Raw genomic sequence first — 18,260 nt, 5'->3', positions numbered from 1 at the left:
ACTCACTTGCTCTGGGATATTTCGTAGAACACTAATCACTTCATCTGATTTTAATTCCTGACACCAAATCAGCATATAGCTTTTCAAAGGAAATCTTGTCCTAGATTGCAGGGTAATCAATCACAATTAACGTGGAAACAAGCTTTTGCAACGCTGTCATGCCTTGTGAACCGAACAGGAAGGCCAAAGAAGGCACTTTAAAAGTACTTTAAAGTACAGGCAGGCAGGACAATTTGGGATAAGTCTGTCGGTTTCTTTTGCGCATCCAAGAGTAGACAGTAGATAGCCAGGCATTTTGCTTCTCCTCCAGAGCAGGAGCTGAATAAGAGTGCTTTTGTATGCCATTTCTGTCATGAACCCTCATCCTGGATTAGCACACTCATCACCTGAAAGTCCCTTCTGCACAAACATGCCCTATTCCAGGGGAGCCACGTTCTGCCCACAGACAGCTAGAAATGACATTTCCAGCCAGGTAACTTTTTGTAAAACCAAAGAAAACTGTTCCAGGTGCAACCCCATGTCCAGAGAGAAAGTATAATCTAGTAGTTATAGCATTAACCTTGATTTTGAGAGATACGCCTTTGAGCACCTACTCTGAAGCTTTCCCATGCACCCAGCTGTAGGGTGCGGAGGCAAGGAAAGCCTTCTGAGACGTGGAGAACTGCTCATACTAGCCTTGCTGGTCTATCACAATAAACTGAAAGACTAGGAGATACTTTGATACTTAAATGCTTCCTATCACAACACTGTCCAACTATCCACACACAATTTAAAAAAAAAAAAAAAAAAAGTTCAAATCTGTTACATGCAGCAGCTGCCCTGAATCTTTTCCAGGGGATCCAAAGCACTACAATTACCACAAGCCCCCCACGCAACAGTAAGCAAATGAGTTTGGGGGTTTTTTTTATGAAAAAAATAAACCCCCCACCCACACAGCTACCCCAGCCTGAAGGGCAGGACTCCAGTACTCCTTAGACTACTGACACAACACGTGCAGCCACAGCACAACAAAAAGGCAGTTTCTGAGAACACGTGATCATGCTCAGCAAACTGGCCTTGAATGGGAAGCCTCTTCCTTGATTAGCCATGCCAGCTCCAAAGTCAGAGATACTTAAAGAAAAAACAAATTTATCAAGTTTTAACTAATTCCAGCACTTCTACTGTTTCAATGTATCTTCTGCACAAAGGTAAGAACTTTTCTTCAAACCATTTCACAAGGAGTATGTCTGAGGGAAGACCACCTCTAGTCTGGCACTGGTTTAATTATTTACATACAGTTAATGAATACCAGATTCTCCTCCTAAGCTTGTACAGGGTGCATAGTCCTAGTCATTTGGACTTTAAATCCATCATCAGACTATTATGAAGTACAAAACTCTGAACAAGCCTACATGAAGAATCCCATACAGAGAAGTACAGAGTGAGCCCAGTCAGCTCTGGGATCCTGGAAGAAGTTCGGGTGACAAAGCAGGACAGTCCAATCCCTTCAACGCAATCCCCAGCGAGCACAGTAATCTGGAAGTAAAGGGAGACATTTTGCAATTTAACTAGCAAGTTTATCTCCAGGAAATAGGGGACAGGCAGAAGGCCACGCATTTAAAAACAGGTTACCATACACTTTTGCCTGTTCTCCATACCTAGAGAGACTAGGACAAGAGATACACAATTAAGATGATCTGAGTTGGAATATTTTTCCTAATGTCCAATGCTAAGGGTAGCAAAGCACTGAAACAGACTGAGGCAGCTCCATCACATTCATCGCTGTCTGCCCTGTTCTCAGGTATAGCTGATCCTGCCCTGAAGCAGGACAGCAGGCTACATGACCTTTCAAATTCAGATCCAGACCTCTGTTCAACAAGAAAAATATAGTCACCTACAAAGACAATGCAGGCAACAAACCAACAGCAAGATTTTACAGGCAGCACAGACTACAATGCGCATTCTCCTCACCAAAAAGACCAAAATCAGTGCCACAAACCCAGAACAGAATGGCTATTTTCAGAGCAGGTACCCCTCCCTCTTCCGTGCCTCACGCTTCTCAGACCGTATTCACACTGCTGAAACTACTGCTCTGGACACTAACAGTGTTAAGAAAGTACAAACCCACTGTCGGCAATTTGAGTTGGCTGTATTATGCACCGGTCTGAGCGTATCCTAAATTTCAGCCCTGGCTGGGAAAGAGCAGGTCTCCCACCACAGCGTCTGGAGGTGTAGCTGCAGCTGTAACTGTGGCCTGAGCACAGGTTTTAAAACATTCCTGTTCAGTTATTCACAGGCAGGGTGCCAGAACGGTGCTGACATCAGAAGGGAAATGGTAATTTTCAGGGTTTCTCTTAGTCAAACCTGAATGAAATTTCACAAGTGAGTGGAAGGGGGGGAAAGTACTTGTTTAACCCAGTAATTGTCCCCAGGGGGAAATTCCAGAGTCCTCCGAAATTCAAGAATTTCTCTTTGAGAAGAGTTGCAGAATCTCTCAGGATGGAAAGTCACAGCTACCTTAGGCCACGGTCAGACATCAGTGACCATCAAAACGCCCTCTCCTCCCAGCCACATCCAGGATGTCACCATCACATCCCACCAAAAAGGCAGATGCGTTCTTCAGTCCCCTCTGGTTCACCACACAGTCAAATGCACCCACAAAACACAGGGCAAGCCAAGAGCAGGAATGAGCAGCAGGGGTCTGCTCCACACAGAGGGGATACTGGCTGGGTCAGGGTCCCCCACAGCTTCTCTAAAAACTACTCTCCGTATCTAACTTGCAGCTTCTTGGGACAGTTCGGGCATAATACTAATTATCCAGGAGCAAAAGGAAATTACTTAAGTTTAAAAAAAGAAAAAGGGGGGAAAAAAATAAAAGAAAAAGTTAGCAGCAATTTAATTTGTCTTTGAAAGGGTTTCAATTACTATAGCTAACTTAAGGAAATAATGACATGCTGGTTATCGCATGAAATGCCAATAACTGTAATGGAGCAGTAGCTTTTTCAGAGTTATTTACACAAACTGATTTTTCATGGGAATTTCATAGGAATTAACACATACACTCTCTATCTTCACTCTCTCACCCTCCCATAAAGAAATTTCTTTACCATGAGTATTTACAGAATGAACCGATCCCCTTCTTTATTTGCTCCTACCCACTTCTGTCCTTTTTTTCTCTCCCCAAAATAAACATGAACATGATTAGAAATTAGATTCTGCTACAGTTATCATTTTACTCTGAACAAATAAAGCAAAAAAATTATTTGCTGAGAAATTCTGAAGTAGCTCTTGTTAAGTTTACCTATCATTATGTAGCATCCTTTACATTTCACCACAGAAATCTCATGCCCACATTGTGTAAATACTTACTGAGCTGTCACTTAAAACTCAGAAATACTCCAGAAAGAACACCGTAGCAAACCTGGAAATGCTCTTCTCGATGTAGTCCAAAAAAACTCAAAAATGCTCAAGTTGCATGACTGAACTGCTGAGTTATAACACTGGGAGTGCAGGTGCACAGAAGAAGAGTAAGAAATGGGAACCCCTCCCTCATCCATATGTTAATACATAATATCATCTGATTAAGACACTACAGGAACTGTTAAATATGTACATGAGCTCAGTCCTGAGAGAAGCAGCTCCTCCTGTTCCAGCCCTGCTTCTTTCATTCTATGAGCCTCCGAGGGCAGGCTTGGGTGCTGCTTCTTTAAGTGCAGAACTCCATTAAAAGGGTCTTAACAATATATTCAGCTAAAAGTATATACTAGGGAGGAAAGATAGTCTCACAGTTAACAGCACAGGATGAGACTCAGAAGACCTATATTCCACTCTCTGCCCTGTCCCAGCCCTAGTGCCTCACCTTGGCAAGTTCCCACATCAGCATCTCAGCTGCTTCCTCTGAAAAAGTCACTGTAAGAACTTAAGACCTTGCGTTCCTCCTCTACGTACCAGGGTGAAACAAAAGACTGCCTGAAACCTAGTTTCTACAGAATTTCAGCCTTAAGAATGATGAGCATACACTCAGTACAGCAGAGAGGACGTTGAATTTATGATTGGAATTTTACTAGAATCAATTTATAAACACAGCATGGTCTTCCTGAGCCCACAGAAAGTACACACGGTCTCTCTTCAGGTGACCAACTTCTCTGCTTTTCCAGCCACTAAAACAAAAAACAAAAAGGCATCAACTCCTCTCATGTCATCCAGGAACAGACGGACAGCAGGGACCCAGACAGAATGCATGTCAGTTTTGGTCCAGCGTGCCAAAGAAAACTGCTTTTTTCCTCCAATCCCACCTGTCATTCACTTCTAACTGGAGATTTATGGCTTTGGCTAACAGACTTCCAGTATAGTTTTACCACTGCACATGCATAACCTCCGGATAAATTAAAGGTTGAACTTCTTGAAATCAGCACATGACAGAAAACTTTTGCAGGACTTCTCAAAAACATTTTTTTCCCAGGAAAAATGTTTCCTTTATTTTTTTCCACCAGAACAAAAGGGGAGGTATTATTTGGCATCCTTACTGATGGTTTAAGGACCCTTCCAGAAGAAAAAGCAAGCAGCTGTAACAGCAATGCTAAATACTGACAAGCTTATCTTTTTCATTTCCCCCTCCCACCCCACCCCCTGCAATTACAGTTGCCTGCCTTCGGTTTCTGCTTTGCTACTGCTGCTACTTGAGAGTTTCAAACATTCTTGGCAGGAATTGGGCAATGGCATGCTGATGAGCTTTTCCCCAGAGCAATCCATCACACAGGAGTTGCAATTCAAAAAAGAAATCAAACTGACTAGACAAAGAATTTCAAATACACAGAGTAAAAACGGGAAAGGGCATCTTTCTCCTCTAATATTTTAATTACTGAGATCACAGATTCAGATTCATAGGGTAAAAACTGGATTTCCAAGTTGGTGGTGTTCCTTTGAAAAGAGTAGGAAGAAAAATGGTGGAAAAGTCGCATATGAGGTAACAGATAAACAGCTGCACTATTTAGCCTAATTCTAGACATTGGTTTCTCTCTGAAGGAAAGCTGCCCGGTTTTTTAAAACAGTCTTCACCCAAGACCCTTAATAGGGTCTCGTGTAATACTTCTGTAACATAGTATTCATTGACCAGTGTTCTCAAATAAGACTACAGAAAAAAAACAACGTATTATGAACATACCACGCTTACAAGAACAGTAAGACACAGGTATACGACAAAACATTCGACTCTCATGCTTCCCCCAGCCCCAGTTTCTAGTATTATTTAAGAACAGGGAAGAGGTTCTGCCTGTTCGTTGAGCAGTCGCTTCAGGAAACATAAGTTGTAGCAGGTAAAAGTAATTAAACTGGACAGTTTTAGCAAACCGAGTAAGTATTCTAGCTAAAAAAAAAAAAGGCCCAAAAGTCAAACATACAACCTTCCAGAAATCATGTTTCTGTCTTGCAACCAACAAACATGATTACAAGAGACACCATATGGAGAAACCCTCCCCTAGCCCAGATAATAAATAAGGATTGAAAGAGCTTTTCATTTATACTTCCTAAGACAGGTAGGCAAGCCTTGCTAACCCCATTTCATCAAGAAAAAAAAATACTACAGAACAATCATGTAGTTTGTCCTGGGTTTCCCAGTAAACTGGTGGTAATAAGGGCAGGGAAAAAAAGCTCCAACTGAGAGTCAGAACTGAGGTTTACTGTCCTGTACCCTACACATATCCTGCCTAGAAACATTGGTCACCTCAAAGCCAAACATGAAGGAAACGGCATTTCAGAAAACAAAGAGATTTTAAGAGAATGAGGCAACCCCTAGTTTACCTCAGACTAGCGCAGACTATTCTAAAAGGTAAGCCAGCAAAACCTTCAGGGTCCACACCAGAAATAACTAGATCTTAACAACAAAATTAAACTAGCGCAATTTTCCTACTTTTTCTAAAACAGACAAGGCCTAAAATCGCTCATTTGGAAGCAAACCCTACCCCAGAAAAAGAAGATGTACCACTCTCCTTTTTGTTGGAAAGATCTAGCGCATGCTACACCTTGCGAGCAATTCAAGGGCTCCTAACATTACAATGCTAAGCAAGGAAAAACCCTGCGACACAAGCCAACAGGAGCCAGGTCTCAATTTCCGATTCCAAGATATCGCAGCTCATTGGCAGCACAGAGCCATTTGGTGCCAATTTAGTTTAAAAAACATATTTCCAACAACATTTTTCATGCCTCACTTGCTACTAAAGTTGAGATCTAAGTCAACAAAAAATAGCTATTGTATGGCAACAGGCCCAAAAGCATTTTTTTATTAACATACGATTTTTAAACTGCCTTCACTGAACTTACAATAAAGGCCTAGAGATGTCAGTGCACCTATGGGGAGGTTATCCAAGATGTCAATGTTTAATGCGATCCAAAGACATCTCCCATTACAGGAGACGTTGTTTGTTGTAGCGAAAGCACGTACCACAAGAAATGCCCATCTATTAAAAGGAGGGAAGTCCTTTCTCTTAAGCAGTTTCCTTTAAGTCCCAAGACACTGGGAAAGCCAGCGTATTATTAAGAACTGCTACACACTCTGAGGGGAAGGGGGGTGGAAACAAACACATAGTAGAGCTGGAAAAATTGAAAACTAAGATCCCTGGCCTGGTTTCTTACAAGTCATTCCCACAGAAAACCACAGATTTCTCATCCCACACACTGTAAAACAGCCATTCTGATCTCTTGATTCTACTCCACATTTCCCAGCTATAGAGATCATCAGAAAAAAACGCAAAGTCCTCTATCACAGTCCCGACAAACGCGGAGCACGCCTGCCTTCACAGGGGCTCCCGCTCAGCGCCACCTTCCTGGGACCGGCCAGCGAGCAAAGGTGCCTGTGAGGGCTACAGACCGGAGTCTACCTCTGTGCAAGTGACTATACTCTCCTTTTATTACAGGAAATATTCCACCCAAACAACTTTCACGCCAGAAATTACTTTGCCTTTCTTGATGAGCGATGAAACTATCCCTATGGCATCATCCATAAATCCTAAAAAGTACCAAGAATTAAAGGTATTTCTCTTTTCTACATCGTCCTGCTTCCCATCCCCAAAACGTCAGGTTTACTATCCCAAGGATTCCCGAGCGGAAGAACCCCACACTCTTCCCGCATCATCTTCTCCGAGCCTGCACCAAAAGACGCTTCCCTTTCTAGAGTTTGGTCAGATGAATTACATTCTCCTCTTGCTCTCCCAGAGTTTCTCAGAAGTTAGGTGGCAACTGCCCACTCTGTTCATCACTGTACAAGACACAGAAAAGACACAAAGTTTTAAATTCTCCCATTCGAGGAAATTTAACAGAATACACAGTGAAAGGAGGCTGCAATTTAGGGCTGGAGGATTATTATTAATCAACCATTTCTTGTGGGCAGCACCGATGACATGTGGAAGCTTTTTTCCTCATGCTAGATATGTCTGTTCTTTTCTTTTTCCAGCAGAAAGAAAAAAGAGGAATCGTCAGTTTGAGTCCAGTAATCCTTGGCACAAAAAGGATTTGGGGAGATTCGTTTGGCTTTCAGGATGGGGGGGGCTGTTGGTTTACTTTTTATATATGCTATTTGTACTACCTAAAGTTCAACTAATTTTCAGAACAACTATTCATTAATAGTTCCAGTGGATGGGACTAGTTACTCAGGTATTAATACGCTGTATCTCAGCAGCTCGTGGAATCAAGTTAAACTCATTTTCCAAGATGAAATAAGGTGCTTTTACAAATTCATATCAGAATACCGACAGAAGTACGCTTTTGTCAAGTATGTGCTGTAGTAAAATACCTGCTTGAAAAGTTCAATCTGACACCATATTTTAGCACACATTTTATCTAAATTGAAATTTGTCAGGATACAAAAAGTACCTTCAAGTAAACACGCTCACGTCCGTGACATTTGTCCGAACGTATCGCAGCTACACATGAACATATTCCTGGGGAGCTGAAATCTTCACTGAGGATAATCGAATACTCGCTACCAGTCACCATAGGACAGTTTGATGACCACAGCAGAGATAAGATCCACTCTCTTAGAGAGCACTACTTCAATCTGACAGAAAAGGCAATTAAGTAATTCAAGACACTGAAGGAGACATTGCCTTCAGTAATCAAGGAACAAAAATTAAGCAGTTTTCAGATCGACACAAGAGAAGTACTGAGCAAGAAGGGAAACTCTGGAGGCTGCATGTCGCACTACGCGGTATCAAATGTCTCCGACCCAGGGCCTGAAGTTAGAGCAAAGTACGCAGAATGAAAAGGGAAGTCTGTCAGTTCTGCATGAGGCCACGACAGGCCCTGGAGATGCGTGTCTAAACACAGAAAGTAGGCTGGTTTTCATCAAGGTTTCCCGATATTAGATACCAGCACCTCTTTTCCTGGTATCTAAAATGTCTGATGCGTACGCTGTAGTGCTTTCTCCCCTGCATGTTTTCTGCCCATCCATATTTCCAGCAAACAGGTAATTCTACACATACAACGATAAACATAATTCTCAGGCTCATTTTTCCTATTTTTGCTCCTCCGAAAAGCCAAGAGTTGTGACACTGTTGAAGCTGACCACAATCAGCATCTGAATGTCTGTAATAAGTCCCTTTATTTATGGGGGGGAAGGAGACACATCAGTGCTTACTGAAAATAAAAGTCAGAATGTGCCCTGAGACACGCAACTAGAGGCTCAGGCGTGTCCTATCTTAAAGCTCTATTGAACGTAAATTGATAATTCACCATTTTTGGTGCTTCAGCCACAAGTTTGGTTTTGATTGTTTCGTTGTTTGTTTTTTTTTTTTTCCTTCTTAAGGCTGTAACATACGCCAGAAACCCCCACATTCCCCATCCAATAAAGAATCCAAACAGCCCCAGTTTTGAAAAGGGCCAAAATTAGCCAGGAACAAACGCATCCTCAGAGCCATCAAAGAAATCATTTATACCAAAGGGAAAGTCACATAACCAAAATAAACAGCAAGCCCATTGTGCAGAGCAGCCCTGCCACTGTTCCGACAACACAGACTCTATTCCAGGCTGCATAAAACATCACAAGCAAAATAAACCCAAGGTACAAACAAAATGCCATCGCCTCCTCTTTTGTTTCAGGCACAATGCAACAAGGGCAGGCTGTCTGGGGCTCCGCTCCCGCCGATGCGGGGCTGCCACCCAACCGCCTCAAGGTCACGGCCGGTTCCGGCGAGGGGGGACGAGGAGGCAGCGAGCGAAGCGGCAGGGCTGCCGTGGGTCCGGGGCTGGCAGAAAAGCCGAGTGTAAAAGTTTATGAGCTCATCAGGATTGTTGTACCATTACATCAGAGGCAATTATAAATGGCCAAGAGCAGGAGATGGGGAGCCAATCAGATCACAGATAGGATGTCAACCTAAGACCAACTGTCTCCTGGCTTTGACAGAAGGATTTTACCTCCATAATTCAAATCCCAAACCAAAGCGATCTTGCACTTACTGCTCCCATCGCCGAGCTGTTTACCAGCGCTCCCAGCCACAGGCCCCGGCCGACGGCCCGACGGGCCGCCCCACAGGGAAGATGGCCCCGTCCGGCCCGGCCGAGCCGCGGCCGCCCGGGCGGACCTCGCCGGTCCCCGCCGAGGGGTGCGGGCCCCCCCCCGGGGCGGGGGCCGGTGCGGCCGCCGAGGGGAGCCGGGCAGCGGGGCCGGGGCGGCGGCGCGGATGGCGGCGGCGCCGCCGCCGGGGCCACGCGTTGGCCCGGGCGGGCCCGCCCGCAAGCCCTGGGCCCCCCCGCGCCCGGCCTCCCCTGCCCCTCGCCGCCCTCCGCCGGGGGCGGCCGACCCGCTTCCCCCGCCGGAGCCCCCGGAGCGGGCCGGGGCGGCGGGGAGGACGGCGGCCGCTCGCCGGGAGCCTCGCACAAAAGGCTGGGGAGGGAGGAAGGGAAGGCGGCGAGGCAGCCATTTTAGAGCGAGCGAGCAGGCACAGACAATGGCAGCTCCCCGGCAGCGCCGGCCCGGTGGGGGGAACCCGCGGGAGCGGCGCCGTCCCACCGCCCCGGGCCCCTCGCCCCCCGCCGCCGCCCCCGGCCCGTCCCGGTCCCGGTCCCGTCCCGGTCCCGTCCGTCCACCCCCCCCCCCCCCCCCCCCAGCGCGCCGCCCGCCCGCCCCACGCGGCCCCGCCGTTACCTGCTGGCTCCTGCCGAGGGTCTGTCCGCCGCCGCCGCCGCCGCTGCTCCCGGGGCTCATGGGCGCGTGGTGGCTCCTCGGCGGGGCCCCGCCGGACGCCGCGGCCCAGCCCTGGCTGTTGCCCCCGCCGTACTGCGAGACCATCTCCGCTGCGGCCGGGCCCTTGGCGGCGGCTCCCCCGTCCTGCGGCCCGCCGCTATAGTCGCCCCCGGGGTACCCCTGGTAGCCGCGGGCGGAGCTGGGGGAGGTGAGGAGCTGGTTGAGGGTGGGGGTGGCCGTGGGCTGCGGGGTGGCGCCCCCTCCTCCTGCGCCGCCGGCGGCCGAGGGCCCCATGACCCCGAAGCGCTGCTGCTGGAAGGCGGCGGCGGCGGCGGCGGCGGCGGCGGGGGACTTGGCGCCGGCGGCCGCCGGAGCGGAGCTCTGCGCGCTGCCCCGGGGGGAGCTCAGGGCGTAGGCCTGGGGGGGAGGCGGGTAGGAGCCGGCGCTGCGCCCGGCCCCGGCCGCATAGTAGGAGTTGTACTGGTGGTTGGGGAAGCCGTGCTCGGCGCCGCCGTGCGAGTTCTGGGGAGGGGGCGGCCCCGCGGGGGCTCCCGCCGGCCCCGGGTAGGACTGCTCCAGGCCCCCGCTCTGCAGCGCTGCCATGCCAGGGCTTTGTTGTCCGCCATGTTGGTGGAAGGCAGCGGCGGCGGCCGCAGCGGCGGCGGCGGCGGCGGCAGCAGCCTGGGCGCCCCGGCCGTAGGGCTGCCCGAAGCCGTAGGCTGGCGGGGGCAAGGCGGCCGGGTGGGAAGGGGGAGGCTGCTGCGGCGGCTGCTGCTGCTGCGGCGCCCCCACCCCGTCGCTGCTGCCGCCGCCACCGGGCGGCTCCGGGAGGTTATTGTTCAGGGTGGCGGCGGCAGCGGCGGGCCTGGGGCCCGGGTTCCCGTTCGAGCTCTTCAGGTCGGACTCGGCCCCTGCGCCCCCTCCGTTGCTCTCGGCCCCGTCCTGCAGCTCCTTCCCCGTGGGGCCCTCGCTCTCCGCCTGCTTCTCGCCGCCGCCGCCGCGCTCCGCCGCCGCCTCACCCCCCGCCTCCTCCGGGGGACAATCCCGCTGCTGCGCCTCCGCTTTCTTCAGCTCAGATGGAGCCGGGGCGCCCAGGCTGCTGGCGGCGGCGGGGGCGACCTGAGCGGCCATGATCCCCCCCCCCCTCCCCACCCAGCCACCCCCCCCCCGGACCGGTCCCCCCCCCCCCCCGAGCTGCTCCCTGCCTGGCCGGCCGGCGTGAGGCCTCGCTGCTCTGCTGCTCCCCGCTCAGGCGGCGGCGGGCTCTTCAGGGCAGCGGGGGCTCATTCCCCCCCGGCCTGGTTGGCGAGGCGGGGAGGGCTCCGCTGGGCTGGGCTTCCCGGGGCCTGGCCCCGCTGTACCTCCTCGGTTGCAGCCGGCGGAGAAAGGGGAGGAGGAGGGAGTGGGGGGGAAGGAGGAGGAGGGGGGGGGGGGACCCGGGACGGGGCTCCCGGTGCGGGAGAGGCGGGAGGGAGGGAGGGGGGGGACACGGCGGGCGGGCGGGCGCCGTCCCCGGAGCCGGGCCGAGCGGCGGCGGGGCCGGGCTGGGCGAGCCGCGCGGCAGCTCCCGACTCTGGTCCGCCGAGTGGGGCTCACTCCGACACGAGGCTCAGCACTGCCATTTTACCCAGCGCCGCGGCCGCCTGCCAAACCCGGAGCGGAGCGGAGCGCGGCCCGGACGGGAGCCTCCCCCCCGTCACAAAGGAGGAGCGGGCCGGCCCCGGCCGCTGGCGGCTCGGCGCGGCGGAGGCTGCCGCACGCAAAACCCGCAGCGGATCCGCGGAGCCGAGCCCAGCCCGGCCGCCGAGCCCCGCGCCGCGCCGCGCCGCGCCGGGCCGGGCGGGGGCAGCGGCAGCGGCCCGGGGCTGGGAACCCGAGCGAACCGCGGGGGAGCGGGCAGCGCGGGCGGGGGGGGGCGGCGGCCCGGCGCCGCTCGGGGTGAGGGGGCGGCCTCCCTTACCTTGCCGGGGCACTTCCCAGGGCAGCGAGGCGACGTCCTCCGGCCGGAGTCCCCCCGGGAGAGCGGCGAGGGCACAGGGCCGCCTTGCCGGCCGCCGGCTCTGGGGTTTCGGCGGGGAGATGGCCCGTGGGTTAACGAAGCGCCTCTTCTTTGTCCCTAGAAATTCCATTTAGAATTAGCCTTTGCAAACTGTTAGCGGTTGTCATTTCCTCTCCACCGGTTGTGTCCCTCTGGAAAAGGCGCTGGCGGCATGCCAGAACTGTAACGGCACACATGGACAGACGTCCAAGAAAGTCCGCTTCCCGCTCCTGCCAAAGTGAGGGCAGTGGGCGCTGAACCAGGAACTCCCTCGGGGCGGCTGGATGGGGAGAACCAAAACCACCTGAACGTGTCTAGACACAACACGTTGAGCAACGGGACGGGATGCTCTGGCAATCTCAGAGGGTTATGCGGTGCTGAAGCTCCCCAACCGTCAAGGGGTGAACTGAGAATTAGGCCGTTGTTCTTCTGCAACTGTTTCAGACCCAGATTCCCACCTCCTCCGTCCCCGCAGCCTCTCCCAGAGCAGGAAGAGGAAGGAGAGAAACGTACCTGGAACTCCGTCCCAGACACGGCCTGTCCTATGCCAGCAGGTTCTGTAGCTGCGTATTTTACTTCAAATGGTATGGGTCTGCAGCAGAGCATGGAAGGTACAAAAAGATGAGTTATTAGATTATAAAAACCAAGCGCTCAGAAATTAGGACACAGTCACCTAGTAAAAATGGCGGTCATGGTACGGTGTAGATCAGGGTCCCACGTACTGAATATGGGCAGGTGTCTCCTCTGGAATATGGAAGTATTTGGAAAAGTGAAGTTTAAGTAAATACAACTTTAAGGAGAGGGGAAACATCAGAAAACAATGGGTGGAGAGTCAAAAGACACTTCTGAGGTCTGAGGCTGCCATTTTAGAACATCACCTCAAAACAAAAAACGGGGCAGCAGTAGCCTCGATTACCAGCTGTACAGTGAAAAAAGCACAGGGCTCGGCCCAAGTCTAACAATCAACAGGACACACCACAAGAAATCCCGTTTTAACAACACTGATGTCAGTGGGGAAACTTGAGTCCAGAGCAAGAGGCAAGGCAGTGCGTAGAAGGACTGAATCACTGCCAGCACTGTATGCCTGTTATGGATGAATTGAAGATTTCGGTGTCTCCTGCTGTCAACTCAACCCTCACACTCATTATAAAACTTACAATATAAAATATTTATCATCTAGAATGCAGGTGGCGGAACAAAGGGGTTTATGCCAAAGCTGGAAAGTGGGAGGGGAGGCGGGACAGGGCAATAAATAGCAAAATTTTAAATGTATTCTAGAGCAATAAAGTGCCCTGCAGGCTCCCGAACAAAGCTCTGCCATTTTACAGTCTTTACAGTTGACTGTGCAATGCGGAGCAGATTCCGTCTCAGCTAATTGGCCAGTCGCTCTTTCTCCACAGCTGTAAATAAACTACTAGAAACCAAAGGGTAATAAATGATGACATTGGTATTGTGATAGTACTCAAAGGCCTTCATGACGGTTGGAGTCCCAGTGCGGTTCTAGAATCTCACAGGGGAGGCTCTGTGGCTTTACTCATATCTGTGTGGACCACAGAGCAGCAAAACCACCAAGATACTCTTCTTCAGAAGAGTTTGAAAACTGTGGAACATGCTAGAACAAAAAGTTGATCTACATGCTCTCTTCAGAGGAGCCCCTGTTACGTGATCAAACCCTGGGTTCTAGGAAGACAAAGAAGCAGGGGGAAAAAAACTCCTTCAACACATCAGGCTAGACTCTCACAAGTGAGGCCCAGTGGCTTTGTTGATGTCTATGGTGGGCTATAGTGCAATACAGCACCAAAACACTCTTCTTCAGATGTTTCATTTATGCTAAACTTAAAAAAAAAAACTAAACTGCAGAGAATTCTGCCATTGAATCCCAGAACCGTCTCAAGCAACCATCTCCCCAGGTCCAAAGCTACAGTCTACTTCAAGAAGCAAAGCCCCCCAGTCTAACTGAGCACCACCAAAAGTTTGACGACTACGGTTCAGGAGCTTACGTTGCAGCTCAGGTGCATCCAGGTAAAGACCCCATGCTCACGACCTCTCTCTACATGTGTCGGTCTTTTGGAATCTTCTTCAAAGAGCGCTATGGCAGACTATGAAACCTGGTGTTGATTGTAATGTGAAAAGCAGACTGGATTCCCCAGCCACCCACACAATAAGGAGACACTCACTTTACCAAATGTCTGTGAAAGCTGAAGCAGATTTTGAATATGCCTCATCAATGAGGCCCTGGCACTTTATTAAATATTAAGGCATTTGATGAAATTCCAACTATGGGGTTTGGGAAGCAGATGACAGTACAGTTCTTAACAACATTTCCACCTAATAGCTGAAAATTCTCCCGCCAGTCATGTCATGCCGTGTTGTAACTACCATCTTCCCAGCTCTGCAGAACCGGACAAGACTTTTCATTGCAACGCATCAACAGTCTTTTCTCAGCCTGAGCGATCCCTGCTAAGTAGCATGCAGCAGTCCTCCTTTCCCCATCTCCCTAAGTGCTGAGCACGCTTTCCTCCACAACAGGCTCAGCCCCTGGCTGCTCAGATAGGCTGGGGAACCAGCTCTGCGCTCTCACATGGCACTGCAGGCCACCACCACTAGGCTGGCTCCTCCTGAGTGGAAGTCTCCTTCATGAAGGTGGCCATGCCATTTAACCCAACACTAAGGCAGTTTAGGAAACCTGGTCTAGATTAGAGTACTAGAAACAGGAGTAGTGTCTTCCCCCCCCCCCCAAGAAAAAAAAAAGGCTCTGCCAACTGTGTGATGGCAAATATGGACTGAATCGTTGACATGGAAACCGGACTAAAGTCAGCCGCGCTCCCTCACGCTCACACACACACAAGTTATCATTATCCCCAGCCTTTCAACTTGCTACAAACGTGGACTGGATTCTTACTTCAGGAACTGGGTAGAGTTTCTATAATAAACTATTAACTAGCGCAACTAAGCTAGAATTAAACGAGCTAAGAAGCAATTAATATAGTTGGGTGAAGAAGGATGCTCTTCCATTTTACTGAAAGGCACAGTATGCTGAGATATGCAGACTGGACCCAAGAACAAGAGACCCATCTATTATAATTCATGGAGCATGCTGTAAAATATGGAATGGAGTGGGGGAAGGTTATCTACTGTACCTCAGCTTATCTGAGAGTAGTTTTGCTAAAGAAAATTACATTTTCTGTAAATATGTTTATATTTGCCCAGCCCATGCCTTCCAGTATTTTAGCCACTGTCGTATCTAGGTTAAGCGCTCTTGTTGCAGCTTCATAACCACTAAGACTAATATTAATTTGAATTATTTGTTTGCTGCGAGCAGCTAACGTGCTGGGCGTTGTGCAAGACAATGCTTATTTATCCTCTTTAAAAAATGTCAAGATATTGTATAAAATCCCTCTCCAGCGCTGACACAATGGCACAGGGGCAGGCAGCGAGAGAGCTCTACACTGCCAACTGAAGTGGAGTTTCAGCAGAAGGTAACTCTGTCAGTTTGCTGAACGCAGCAGCACAGCTCAAAGGCAGGAGTGGATTGTACACGGGATTTTGCTGCTTCCCACCGAGCGAGCACCGCAGGTTACAAAGGGAAGGGACCGAGCCCCTGCCTCGGCCGCCCTGCCAGACTCTGGTGTTAACATTTGACAGGGAGCTGCAAAACTTTGGATGCATATTAGAGAGGAAAGTGGACTCGGCCTGACTCAAGGAAATGCATTATTTTAGCAGCCCTCGCTAGGAGGAGTAAAAGGCGAAGCGGAGTTTGCGGAGAGGAAGGGCCGCGGAGCGGAGCCCAACGCCCCGCGGGGAGGCAGCGGCGGGCTCGGGGCAGCCGGGGCTGCTGTCACGGGAGTCCGCTGCCCCCACGGCCCCTGCCCCACGGCCCCCGCTCCGCCGTCTCCCACCTAAGCCATCCCCGGCGTGGTGAAAGCGGAACAGGAGCAAGTTTGGGGGCACATGGGTGCAGATTCGGGGCTCATCGAGGAGAGCAGCTCTCACCCGTCAATAGAAATGAGGCTGGAGCTGGAATTTAGTAATTCCAGAGAGAATTGAGAGATGTTCGGAAAGGAGACGACTCGGGGAGGAAAACAATAATAAAGTGCAGGGAAAGAGCAAACCGCATTTGTTTTATACACGCTGGTGTGCACACCGGGCTGCACAGCTGCCCTCACACAGCACCTCTCCGGTGCTGAGCGCTCGCACGGAGAAGGAAGAGTAAATCTACTTAAAAAAAAAAAAAAGGGCAAAAATAAAAAAAAAAGAAAAAAAACAAAACGTGGACCGGAGTTTTTAAAAACCCCTGCACTGGATCAGGAGCCAACCCTCTAATTTCCTACTGAATCCCACCAGATTTGGGACCTGTCGGGTGGGCTCGCAGAACAACCGCGTTACACTGCAAACCCCACTCGGAAGAGTTAAAAAAAAGGCTTTTAAAGCTGCGAAAAGAGAAAGACCTCAACTCTGGGCCTGGATTTTCCCACTGAAGCAAAACTATTATTCTGTTTCAAGTACTTGGGAACTGGCAATGCCGTGCAGGGAGGTGAAATCAGCAGCGGGTTCGCCTGCATACAGAAAGCTACCGGCTCCCAGCGAGCTGTCCCTCTCTGTTTCTCCCACCCTCAGCTGCTCTTTTCAGCGGAGTGTAAAAAAAAAAAAAAAAAAAATTCACTCCCGTGAAATTCTGCCCTCTTAAAGTGTATTTTTCAGAGAAGTTTGAGTTCAGGCGTCACGACTTGGGCGGGGGGGGGGTTGCTGCGGGAGAGGCAGGCGCCGAGAAAGGAGGTTTTTTCACCCTTTTCATAAAGCTCTTGCACTGCCATTTTACCGAGGCAGGGAGGGAGCGAGCGAGGGAGGGAGAGCAGAGCGACAGACAGCGCTTGCAAGGAAGTTTCTCACGGCAACTGCGGGCTGGATCTGGAACGGAGCCTTTTGTTCCCGGCAAGTTCAGCAGGAGAGAGAGAGTTGGAGTCTGCCGAAGAGAAAAACCAGCGGAGAAATAAAATGGAGGGAAGTAGGAAGAGAGGAGAGACAGATCGTGCTGAGCTGAGATTAACTGCCAAAGCAGGGAGCTCGGGTATTCTCTGCAGCACGGCATTTATTTAGAAAGTTGGTGTGGTAGCCTCAGGCAGAAATCCCTTGTTAAGTGCATGGGAATGAGTGAGAGACCCAAGGACAAGCATTGCTGTGCAGGAAGTGGAATTTTCCGAGGGGTTCACATCCTTCGGTGCTCTTTTTGCCAAGATTTTATCTCCTTGCTCGATAAAGGGTGCCTCCTAGAGACATCGGGAGAAAGGCCTTAAGGATGAGGCATGCTCTAGGTGTGTTTAAACTAAATAATTCAAGGTAGGGGACACCTTCCCTTAGAAATTACAGCGAGATCTGAAGACCAGATGCAACTTTGGGTACTCCCCTGCCCCCCCCTCCATTTTCCCTTTCTCCCCAGCCAGTGTTGAAACACTGTGCATTATGACCATGATCTCTGAATAGGCTGAAGTCAACTAAAAAAAAGCTTCCCCCTCCCTCCCCCCCCGTTTTAATGCTTATACACATATCCAATATATCCTGTATTCACATAAACAATTGTTTTTGTCTCCCGGTACACACTGCTAATTCTTCACTCCAAACCCACACATGCTCTTTGCATGTGTATGGACCCAGAATGCCAAACGCTGTAAACTTGGCTGAATTAACCCTCAAATCGCTGACAAACATCGATCACTTATAAACAGTCGCCCACGGAAGGTGGAGTAGAACTTTAATCCCCTCATTATTTGTGCACTTGGTGGTGGATTCAGAAAGCAGGAGCCTGCTGATGACGAGTGCTAGCTTTTCACACAAGTTTGGTTTTCAGTGCGGTGTCCTGAAAATACCGCTTGATTAAAAATATTAATCACCACCTGCGTTCTCAGCAGAGGCAGGAGAGATGCGCCTTCGCCCCGTGCAAGGGAGTACGCGGCGTGGCTGTGACAGCAGCTCAAGCAGACACCACGTGGGAAATCCGAGTTCAGGATTTAAACGTGCTTTTCCACTCCGGCCATGAGGGACTGAGAGCCTTGTGGGGGGGGAATTAAAAAA

At 50.4% G+C, this 18,260-nt stretch overlaps 1 protein-coding gene across 2 annotated transcripts in view; it reads right to left on the bottom strand.

Moving 5' to 3' along the window:
• The window catches only part of ARID1A (AT-rich interaction domain 1A), a 61,337-nt gene extending 50,025 nt beyond the window's left edge, over nucleotides 1–11,312 (bottom strand). For both annotated transcript variants that reach the window (XM_052810485.1, XM_052810486.1), the window contains exon 1: nucleotides 10,115–11,312. In XM_052810485.1, the coding sequence (XP_052666445.1) occupies nucleotides 10,115–11,284 (1,170 nt within the window). In that variant the 5' untranslated portion in view covers nucleotides 11,285–11,312. The remainder of the gene's footprint in view (nucleotides 1–10,114) is intronic.
• Nucleotides 11,313–18,260: the final 6,948 nt, after the last annotated feature.

This window comes from Harpia harpyja, chromosome 16 (genome assembly GCF_026419915.1).
Source record: "Harpia harpyja isolate bHarHar1 chromosome 16, bHarHar1 primary haplotype, whole genome shotgun sequence".
Lineage (NCBI taxonomy): Eukaryota > Metazoa > Chordata > Aves > Accipitriformes > Accipitridae > Harpia > Harpia harpyja.
This window is presented reverse-complemented; position numbering and strand designations above follow the sequence as displayed.